At 47.8% G+C, this 12,141-nt stretch overlaps 1 protein-coding gene across 1 annotated transcript in view; it reads right to left on the bottom strand.

The window, feature by feature from the left end:
- The window catches only part of LMNB2 (lamin B2), a 212,486-nt gene extending 210,134 nt beyond the window's left edge, over positions 1–2,352 (bottom strand). Inside the window, exon 1 of the mRNA XM_063920085.1 lies at positions 1,938–2,352. Coding sequence (XP_063776155.1) covers positions 1,938–2,156 — 219 coding nt within the window. The 5' untranslated portion in view covers positions 2,157–2,352. The remainder of the gene's footprint in view (positions 1–1,937) is intronic.
- Between the last annotated feature and the right edge of the window lie 9,789 nt (positions 2,353–12,141).

Raw genomic sequence — 12,141 nt, forward strand, 5'->3', positions numbered from 1 at the left:
TGTTGCCAGCAGGACTCACTGTAAAGAAAAAAACCTAAACTAAACTTTCTCTAAGCAGCTCTTTAGGAGAGCCACCTAGATTGCACCCTTCTCGTTCGGGCACAAAATCTAACTGGAGTCTGGAGGAGGGTCATAGGGGGAGGAGCCAGTGCACACCACCTGACCTAGTAAAGCTTTACTTTTTTGTGCCCTGTCTCCTGCGGAGCCGCTATTCCCCATGGTCCTTTCAGGAACCCCAGCATCCACTTAGGACGATAGAGAAATAACATTTGCAGTGAGAGTTAGATTTGGGTGGGTTATTTTGTTTCTGTGCAGGGTAATTACTGGCTGCTTTATTTTTACACTGCAATTTAGATTGCAGATTGAACTCACCACACCCAAATCTATCTCTCTCTGCACATGTTACATCTGCCCCACCTGCACTGCACATGGTTTTGCCCAACTACTAAAAAAATTCCTGCTGCGATCAACTTGGAATTACCCCCTAGGTGCATTGTTTTTGATGTCTGTAAAGCGCCTGGAGTCCTATTGGAGAAAGATCGCTCTATAAATTAAGTTATTATTATCATACTCTAATTGTCTGTTATAATTTGTAATGCCTACTTATACATTACAGATAGGCATCTTTCATTAAGCAAAATGTATTAATTTAGCTTACTACTGTCATTAAGAATGTGCTGCACCTCCAAACATTAAGTTTATCAGGTTCCCTAGCACTGGTGTGCAATGTTTTTGGCAGCTAGGCGGAAGAGCATATAGTACAGCAGCACTGATGCTTTAGTTCAGGTGACTGGTAAAATGGAGAGCTTCATAAAAGTGTCACCCACCAATTACCGCTTTACTTAAGCAAAACTGCGTGTGCTTTATTAGTCTTTGGGAGGAATTCAAATGTATGAGAAGTCTGTTGGGTGTCTGTTTTTTGCTGTCTACTAGATAGGAAAAACAGACTCCCAACTGACTTTTCATACATTTGAATCTCCCCCTTTATGTTCCTAGGCTGGGGGTGTTTCCATGACTTTTACATTAGGCAGGAATTTTCAGCCATTCACACATAAGTGCTTTTTCCATATTTGCCTATATGTAAGCCTAGCAGTGGTTACAGTGTAGCTCTGTGATGACAGGTGCAGGGCATGCGCGCATAGAGAATAAGAAGTTACAGTAGCGGATCTCCCCATGCACACACTGCTATATAAGATGGGAATAACACATGCCTACACATGGGCAGAGGAGTATGTGGCACTAGGAACTGCACGGGGCACAGAAGCGCGCTACTAACACCGTATACAGATGCATTGCTGTGCCATAGCGGGACAATGCACGGCTGTCATACAAAGGGCCGCCAGGGGCACTTATACATCATTTACTATACTACACCAGCTCGCTATTTGTGTTTCCGCTGCACACCCCGGCCGGCACCAGCAGGTCACCCCTAGCGAACGGCTGACCTGTGACAGTCTGACGTCTCTCCGGGCGCTGGGTGACACAAAGACGCCGGCTGCAGTCACACCCTTCCCCCAGCAGCCGCCATGTGCACTACAGTACCCCCCCCCCCCCCCCGCCCCCCTCTTTGCAGGGGCACGCTCCGTGCCTCACACCCCCTTCTCCCTCCCTGCAGGGGCACACTCCGTACCTCACACCCCTCTCCCTTCCCCCCTGCAGGGGCACACTCCGAACCCCCCCCCCCCCCCCCTGCAGTGTCACTCTCCATACCTCACGCCCCCTTACACCCCCCCGCGCCTTCAGGGTCACACTCCGTACCTCACACCCCCCCCAGCAGGGTCACACTCCGTACCTCACCCCCCCTCCCCTCCCGCGGGGGCACACTTCGTGCCTCACACTCCCCCCAGCAGAACAGAGTGCCCTCTCCAGAAACGTATAGCCCCCGACCCGTCCCCACCATGCATGTGCCGGGAGCTCCCGGTATCCGCCGCACTCACCTCCCGTGTAGTGACCTCCTCCTTCTCGGAGATCTTCACCATCAGCCGGTCATTCTCAAACTCCAGGGAGCGCACCCGGTCTATGTACACCGCCAGGCGGTCATTGAGGTGCCGCAGCTCTTCCTTCTCCTGCAGGCGGGTGATCCGAGTCGGAGAGAGCGGCGTGGACGATCCCCGAGCCGGGGACGCAACAGAGCGGCTTGGGGTGGAAGCGGCCATGCTGCAACTCTGGGTTCCCGCCTAAGGCTCAGTCGGTGACTACACACAGCTATCGCCTTCGGCTCCTGTCTCCTCAGGCAACGGTCACTTTTCATTCAATGGCGGGACTGTTTGGTGCCAACCAAACGCATTAGCATATGTGTTTGACGTAATCTGGGTCGCTCGAAGCCGATGCGCCCATATTTAGTTGGGTCATGTAGGTTCCTGCGTGAATGGAGTGTGCCCTATTCCAAAATGGCTCTGTAGTTTTCCTTGTTAGGGGATTTGCAGAATGAGCGCATGCGCCAGTCCTAATCCAGGCACTCTGCGCCCGTTTCGTTTTACTCCCTCCAGCCCATTGTGCGGAGTGCATGCACCAGCCCCTGTCGTCTGGCCCTTTGTTTCCATGATCAGACCGCAGCAAGATGCTTTCCCCCGGTTATTGCTTCTACAGAAGCGTTCAGTGTCATTGAAACGTGTATCAGTATGTTGGCTGCCTATTTACATAAAATGAGATTAAATATACCTTAAAGCTTCTACAGTGACAAGACAAAGGCAGGGTACCAATAACAACCACAAATCAGTGAAAAATATCTCCCAAATCTAACCCTCTGCACGTTACCACCTGCAGTGCAACATGGTTTTGCCCATTTGCTTGCTTTTTTTGGTTTGCTAACAAACCTGCATAACCCCCATAGCCTGTAGGTCATTTTATACAATATTTTTAATATTTTTGTGCATAAAACTAAGTTTGTGTACATACACAAAATTCAATTATTTGTTTCATATACTGTACACCTTATCCACATATCCTGAAGGTAATATTATACAATATTTTTTTATAATTCTGTGCAGCCTCATAGCACTAAGGTCATGGGTTCGATTCCCACCATGGCCCTAACTGTGCGGAATTTGTATATTCTCCCCGTACTTGCGTGGGTTTACTCCGGGTACTCCGGTTTCCTCCCACAGTCCAAAAATATACTGGTAGGTTAACTGGCTCCAAACAAAATTAACCCTAGCGTGAATGCGTGTACGTGCGGTAGGGAATATAGATGGTAAGCTCCACTGGGGCAGGGATTGATGTGAATGGGCAAAAATATTCTCTGTAAAGCGCTGCAGAATATGTGTGCGCTATATAAGTAACTGGTAATAAATAAATAAATAATGTACCAAAAGTTTGTGTACATACACAAAATTCATCTGAATAAGGATTAGACCTTTAATTGAAATAAATGAGCACACAGACAGAGCCGGATTAAGGCTATGGGGGGCCCGGGGTGCTTCAAACAAGGGGGCCCCTAACAGAGAGGCAGGGAGATAAACATATATATATATATATATATATATATATATATGGGATGTATTTATGTGACCGGCGATCGGGGGACCGCCGGTTACAAAACCGACGGCTACATTTCGCTCCCTTCACAATTCCTAGAGTCGGTATGTCGACTAGAAGGGACTATTCCCACTCATATTCCCATAGAGTGGGAATAGAACCTGTGACGAGCTTGCCACTTAGCCCGCCGGGCATTTAAATGCTGAGATCCCACCTTCGGTATGGTGACCGGCGGTCACACAATACCAACATATATATATATACATATATATACACATATAAAATAAATATATATATATATATATATATATATATATATATCAAAGGCATGATGTCTGGCTTTCCCCGTGCATGAACAATGCTGCAGCGGTTGCCCACCGGGTGTTGCGCTGGGTGGCCGCACAAATAAATCCACATTTGTCCCAATGGTGCAGCACTCCTGGCGTCTAAGTAATACCACTGTTTTAGGCATAAGTTTGGTAACGTTTCAATGACCTTTATTAGTGTGGCACTTTCATCAATAGTGGTATTACTTAGACACCAGGAGTGCTGCACCATTGGGACACTATGTACATACATACACCTGCATATACAGTATATGTTTACACATGCACACACATATATATATATATAAACACACACACACACACATATATATATATATATATATATACACACACACACATACACCTATATATAGACACATACACCTATATATAGACACAGACACATATATATATATATACACACTTTACCCATACACACATAATTACACACACACACACAACACAAAGCAAAAAATTTCAATTTAACACAGCAGCAGGTAAATAAAAACACAACAACACACAATACACCCAGCTTACTTTTTGATCTGCTGCTGCCAGGATCTACAGCTCGCTCCCCCACGCAACCCCTCTGGCTCCACACATCTTCCGTGCAGCCTGCGCGCCCAGCCAGTGACTGAGCCGCAGGCTGCTACTACTTCTCACCCATTGGACAGCTGAGCCGTCGCTCAGCTGTCCCTTACTTCAGGAAGCGCCGGCGCCGGCGCTGTTAGGTTGCCACGGCAACCGATGGGGAGACGCGCGGGGTCCGGGAGGTCAGTGCTGCGGGTCGGATCGCTAACAGAGATCCGATCTGTGGCTGGCGGCGGGGGGGCCCTTTCAGAAAGGGGGGCCCGGGGTACATACCCCCTGGGCCCCCCCCTTAATCCGGCTCTGCACACAGATGTATACAATTTTAGCAATAAACTGGTTAATCATAATTCATGATGTTTTACAACATGGAAGGGAACACAACACCTAACACACTTTGATTAGCTACAGAAGCTTATAGCCTACTGCCCAGACATCACCCCACAGTCAGTGGGCATAAAATGTTGCAAAGAAATAAACTTTCCTTAAATCGTTTGCATGGATGACGGGGGACACCATATTAGGGGAAGGGGGGAGTGGTAATGGCGATAGGTACTTTTGCACGCATTTTCACATAAAATGGGTGTGGTCTTGCAACAAGGGGCGTGGCCACACGGGATATGTCGTCCAAGTGCCGCTGGCTCTATAAAATCTAATGGAGACAACAGTAGTTCTGCTGCTAACATGGCCAGCCCAAGCCTATTTTGTTTGGTAAGCAAATATAGATTTTGGTGCCACTTGTTTAACTAAATCCTCATGTTTCTCTGACGTCCTAGTGGATGCTGGGAACTCCGTAAGGACCATGGGGAATAGACGGGCTCCGCAGGAGACTGGGCACTCTAAAAGAAAGATTAGGTACTATCTGGTGTGCACTGGCTCCTCCCTCTATGCCCCTCCTCCAGACCTCAGTTAGATTTCTGTGCCCGGCCGAGCTGGATGCACACTAGGGGCTCTCCTGAGCTCCTAGAAAGAAAGTATATGTTAGGTTTTTTATTTTACAGTGAGACCTGCTGGCAACAGGCTCACTGCAACGAGGGACTAAGGGGAGAAGAAGCAAACCTACCTGCTTGCAGCTAGCTTGGGCTTCTTAGGCTACTGGACACCATTAGCTCCAGAGGGATCGACCGCAGGACCCGTCCGTGGTGTTCGTTCCCGGAGCCGCGCCGCCGTCCCCCTTACAGAGCCAGAAGCATGAAGATGGTCCGGAAAATCGGCGGCAGAAGACTTCAGTCTTCACCAAGGTAGCGCACAGCACTGCAGCTGTGCGCCATTGCTCCTCATACACACTTCACACTCCGGTCACTGAGGGTGCAGGGCGCTGGGGGGGGGGCGCCCTAAGCAGCAATAAAAACACCTTGGCTGGCAAAATAATCACAATATATAGCTCCAGAGGCTATATATGTGATAATTACCCCTGCCAGAATCCATAAAAAAAGCGGGAGAAAAGTCAGCGAAAAAGGGGCGGAGCTATCTCCCTCGGCACACTGGCGCCATTTTCTCTTCACAGTGTAGCTGGAAGACAGCTCCCCAGGCTCTCCCCTGTAGTTTTCAGGCTCAAAGGGTTAAAAAGAGAGGGGGGGCACTAAATTTAGGCGCAATATTGTTTATACAAGCAGCTATTGGGGAAAATTCACTCAGTGATAGTGTTTATCCCTACATTATATAGCGCTCTGGTGTGTGCTGGCATACTCTCTCTCTGTCTCCCCAAAGGGCTGTGTGGGGTCCTGTCCTCAGTCAGAGCATTCCCTGTGTGTGTGTGGTGTGTTGGTACGGCTGTGTCGACATGTTTGATGAGGAGGCTTATGTGGAGGCGGAGCAGATGCCGATAAATGGGATGTCGCCCCCTGTGGGCCGACACCAGAGTGGATGGATAGGTGGAAGGTATTAACCGACAGTGTCAACTCCTTACATAAAAGGCTGGATGACGTAACAGCTATGGGACAGCCGGCTTCTCAGCCCGCGCCTGCCCAGGCGTCTCAAAGGCCATCAGGGGCTTAAAAAACGCCCGCTCCCTCAGATGGCAGACACAGATGTCGACACGGAGTCTGACTCCAGTGTCGACGAGGTTGAGACATATACACAATCCACTAGGAACATCCGTTACATGATCCCGGCAATAAAAAATGTGTTACACATTTCTGACATTGACCCAAGTACCACTAAAAAAGGGTTTTATGTTTGGGGAGAAAAAGCAGGCAGTGTTTTGTTCCCCCATCAAATGAGTGAATGAAGTGTGAAAAAGCGTGGGTTCCCCCGATAAGAAACTGGTAATTTCTAAAAAGTTACTGATGGCGTACCTTTTCCCGCCAGAGGATAAGTTACGCTGGGAGATATCCCCTAGGGTGGATAAGGCGCTCACACGTTTGTCAAAAAAGGTGGCACTGCCGTTTTAGGATACGGCCACTTTGAAGGTACCTGCTGATAAAAAGCAGGAGGCTATCCTGAAGTCTGTATTTACACACTCAGGTACTAGACTGAGACCTGCAGATAGTGCTGCTGCAGCGTGGTCTGTAACCCTGTCAAACAGGGATACTATTTGCGAACATAAGACGTCGTCTTATATATGAGGGATGCACAGAGGGATATTTTGCCGGCTGGCATCCAGAATTAATGCAATGTCCATTCTGTCAGGAGGGTATTAAAGACCCGACACTGGACAGGTGATGCTGACTTTAAAAGGCACATAGAGCCTTATAAGGGTGAGGAATTGTTTGGGGATGGTCTCTGGGACCTCGTATCCACAGCAACAGCTGGGAAGAAAAATTTTTACCTCAGGTTTCCTCACAGCCTAAGAAAGCACTGTATTATCAGGTACAGTCCTTTCGGCTTCAGAAAAGCAAGCGGGTCAAAGGCGCTTCCTTTCTGCACAGAGACGAGGGAAGAGGGAAAAAGCTGCACCAGTCAGCCAGTTCCCAGAATCAAAATTCTTCCCCCGCTTCCTCTGAGTCCACCACATGACGCGGAGGCTCCACAGGCGTAGCCAGGTATGGTGGGGGGCCGCCTCAAAAATTTCAGCGATCAGTGGGCTCGCTCACAGGTGGATCCCTGGATCCTTCAAGTAGTATCTCAGGGGTACAGGCTGGAATTCGAGGCGTCTCCCCCCCGCCGTTTCCTCAAATCTGCCTTGCCGACAACTCCCTCAGGCAGGGAGGCTTTGCTAGAGGCAATTCACAAGCTGTATTCCCAGCAGGTGATAGTCAAGGTGCCCCTACTTCAACAAGGACGGGGTTACTATTCCACACTGTTTGTGGTACCGAAACCGGACGGTTCGGTGAGACCCATTTTAAATTTGAAGTCCTTGAACACATACATAAAAAAATTCAAGTTCAAGATGGAATCGCTCAGGGCGGTTATTGCAAGCCTGGAGGAGGGGGATTACATGGTATCCCTGGACATCAAGGATGCTTACCTACATGTCCCCATTTACCATCCTCACCAGGAGTACCTCAGATTTGTGGTACAGGATTGCCATTACCAATTCCAAACACTGCCGTTTGGACTGTCCACGGCACCGAGGGTCTTTACCAAGGTAATGGCAGAAATGATGATACTCCTTTGAAAAAAGGGAGTTTTTAATTATCCCGTACTTGGACGATCTCCTTATAAAGGCGAGGTCCATGGAGCAGTTGTTGGTCGGAGTAGCACTATCTCGGGAAGTGCTACAACAGCACGGATGGATTCTATACATTCCAAAGTCACAGCTGGTTCCTACCACACGCCTGCTGTTCCTGGGGATGGTTCTGGACACAGAACAGAAAAAAGTGTTTCTCCCGCAGGAGAAAGCCAAGGAGCTGTCATCTCTAGTCAGAGACCTCCTGAAACCAAAACAGGTATCGGTGCATTACTGCACACGAGTCCTGGGAAAAATGGTAGCTTCTTACGAAGCAAAATTCCATTCGGCAGGTTCCATGCAAGAACCTTTCAATGGGACCTCTTGGACAAGTGGTCGGAATCGCATCTTCAGATGCATCGGCTGATAACCCTGTCTCCAAGGACCAGGGTATCTCTACTGTGGTGGCTGCAGAGTGCTCATCTTCAAGAGGGCCGCAGATTCGGCATACAGGACTGGGTCCTGGTAACCACGGATGCCAGCCTTCGAGGCTGGGGGGCAGTCACACAGGGAAGAAATTTCCAAGGACTTTGGTCAAGTCAGGAGTCGTCCCTACACATAAATATTCTGGAACTGAGGGCCATTTACAATGCCCTAAGTCTGGCAAGGCCTCTGCTTCAAAAACAGCCGGTACTGATCCAATCAGACAACATCACGGCAGTCGCCCATGTAAACCGACAGAGCGGCACAAGAAGCAGGATGGCGATGGCAGAAGCCACAAGGATTCTCCGATGGGCGGAAAATCACGTCTTAGCACTATCAGCAGTGTTCATTCCGGGAGTGGACAACTGGGAAGCAGACTTCCTCAGCAGCCACGTCCGACACCCGGGAGAGTGGGGACTTCATCCAGAAGTCTTCCAACTGTTGGTAAACCGTTGGGAAAGGCCACAGGTGGACATGATGGCGTCCCGCCTAAACAAAAAACTAGATATTGCGCCAGGTCAAGGGACCCTCAGGCAATAGCTGTGGACGCTCTAGTGACACCGTGGGTGTACCAGTCGTTTTATGTATTCCCTCCTCTGCTTCTCATACCAAAGGTACTGAGAATAATAAGAAAACGAGGAGTAAGAACGATACTCGTGGTTCCGGATGGGCCAAGAAGAGCTTGCTACCCAGAACTTCAAGAAATAATATCAGAGGACCCATGGCCTCTACTGCTCAGACAGGATCTGCTACAGCAGGGGCCCTGTCTGTTCCAAGACTTACCGCGGCTGCGTTGGACGGCATGGCGGTTGAATTCCGGATCCTAAAGCAAAAGGGCATTCCGGAGGAAGTCATTCCTACGCTGATAAAAGCCAGGAAAGAAGTAACCGCAAACCATTATCACCGTATTTGGCGAAAATATGTTGCGTGGTGTGAGGCCAGGAAGGCCCCAACAGAGGAATTTCAGCTGGGTCGTTTTCTGCACTTCCTACAGTCAGGAGTGACTATGGGCCTAAAATTGGGTTCCATTAAGGTCCAGATTTCAGCTCTGTCAATTTTCTTCCAGAAAGAACTGGCTTCACTGCCTGGAGTTCAGACATTTGTAAAGGGAGTGCTACATATTCAGCCTCTTTTTTGTGCCTTCTGTGGCACCTTGGGATCTCAACGTGGTGTTGAGTTTCTTAAAATCACATTGGTTTGAGCCACTTAAAACTGTGGATTTGAAATATCTCACGTGGAAAGTGGTCATGTTTTTGGCCTTGGCTTCGGCCAGGCGTGTGTCAGAATTGGCGGCTTTGTCATGTAAAAGCCCTTATCTGATTTTCCATATGGATAGGGCAGAATTGAGGACTCGTCCCCAGTTTCTCCCTAAGGTGGTATCAGCTTTTCACTTGAACCAACCTATTGTAGTGCCTGCAGCTACTAGGGACTTGGAAGATTCCAAGTTACTGGACGTAGTCAGGGCCTTAAAAATTTATATTTCCAGGACGGCTGGAGTCAGGAAAACTGACTCGTTTTTTATCCTGTAGGCACCCAACAAAATAGGTGCTCCTGCTTCTAAGCAGACTATTGCTCGCTGATTTTGTAGCACAATTCAGCTGGAGCATTCTGCGGTTGGATTGCCGCATCCTAAATCAGTAACAGCCCATTCCACGAGGAAAGTGGGCTCATCTTGGGCGGCTGCCCGAGGGGTCTCGGCTTTACAACTTTGCCGAGCTGCAACTTGGTCAGGGGCAAACACGTTTGCTAAATTCTACAAATTTGATACCCTGGCTGAGGAGGACCTTGAGTTTTCTCATTCGGTGCTGCAGAGTCATCCGCACTCTCCCGCCCGTTTGGGAGCTTTGGTATAATCCCCATGGTCCTTACGGAGTTCCCAGCATCCACTAGGACGTCAGAGAAAATAAGATTTTACTCACCGGTAAATCTATTTCTCGTAGTCCGTAGTGGATGCTGGGCGCCCATCCCAAGTGCGGATTGTCTGCAATACTTGTATATAGTTATTGCCTAACTAAAGGGTTATTGTTGAGCCATCTGTTGAGAGGCTCAGTTATATTTCATACTGTTAACTGGGTATAGTATCACGAGTTATACGGTGTGATTGGTGTGGCTGGTATGAGTCTTACCCGGGATTCAAAATCCTTCCTTATTGTGTCAGCTCTTCCGGGCACAGTATCCTAACTGAGGTCTGGAGGAGGGGCATAGAGGGAGGAGCCAGTGCACACCAGATAGTACCTAATCTTTCTTTTAGAGTGCCCAGTCTCCTGCGGAGCCCGTCTATTCCCCATGGTCCTTACAGAGTTCCCAGCATCCACTACGAGAAATAGATTTACCGGTGAGTAAAATCTTGTTTTTTGCATAACTGTCATTTGCTCAGTGTGTGAAATATCAGGAGTACAGGTAATAATGTAACAATGGCAAAAGAAAATCTGTAGATCAAAATACCAGCTTTATATAAATATGGTTATAATGTAAAACTGTACCCAGTGGCGTCACCCTGGTTGGTGTAACCGAGTGCAGTAACTCATGGTGCTGAATTCAGTTGTTGCTGCCTTCTCACGACCCCTGTCGCGATGACTGGAAGCTATTCAAATGTTGCTGCCGACGGGTGCGACATCAGCATTTCAGCTTGCTACCCCTGGGGGTGGCGAGCTGAAATGTGCGACAAGTGACCCATTTGGGCCCCCAAACTGGACTTTATATGATCGTGCCCATGACTTTAGTTGGGTATAGCCACTTTACACGGCTAAAGCAGACTGCTATTTGCGCGATAGGGGCGATAATAGGGGTCAAATGAATATCGCCCCACGATCTCCTGTCACTTAAGACCGGAGATCGGGCACGATATATCAATTGAATATCGCCCACTGTGTCACCCCACATGAACCTTTTCCTGCATCAGACCATACAGAATCCTTAGTAATAATACACAATGGCCTCAACAGGGGGAAAAAAACATACACATCAGCCTCAACATGATAAATAAAAAAAACACACACACATAGTCAACCACATGGAAAAAAAACAAACGCATAGGCCCCCACATGAAAATAATAAAACACATAGGGTTCATATGGGAGAAAAAAAACATACACATTAGCCCCCACATGAAAATAAAACACATATGCTTTGCAGCAAAACAAACACATAGGCTTTGCAGAAAAAAAACACACACATTAGCCCCACATGAAAATAAAACACATATGCTTTGCAGAAAATGACACACATAGCTCCCCTCATGAGAAAAAAAAAACACAAACATTAGCCCCCACATGATAAAAGAAATAACACAAACATAGGATTAGTATGAAAAAGCTCACTGTAATCTCCCAAAAAAATATTCAGTACTGTGCACAGAGTTTATGTTTTATGCTTGTGATTTACCCAGTTCAATGTATGTATGGCGATATTAAGCACCCCCATTTCATTACTATCTTATTGAGCACATCTGAGTCTTAACATACAATAAAGTATTATATTTAATATCTAATTTGTTTTATATGAGACTCGGCACATACTAGGAAGCGCTGTGAGTTTTTTCCCTCTATTCTATTGGATATAAACCGAGAGGATTGCCCTATCTTCCATAGCTGCTACTGTTATGTTTACAGATTGTTATAGCACAGCCCACCTTTTATTTTTTCATGACAGTTCCAGTGACTGTGTGTACAGGCCACGGCTGACGGCTGTGCCTGCCTATGTCTCTCTTCCTCTAAA

Source organism: Pseudophryne corroboree, chromosome 1 (assembly GCF_028390025.1).
Source record: "Pseudophryne corroboree isolate aPseCor3 chromosome 1, aPseCor3.hap2, whole genome shotgun sequence".
Lineage (NCBI taxonomy): Eukaryota > Metazoa > Chordata > Amphibia > Anura > Myobatrachidae > Pseudophryne > Pseudophryne corroboree.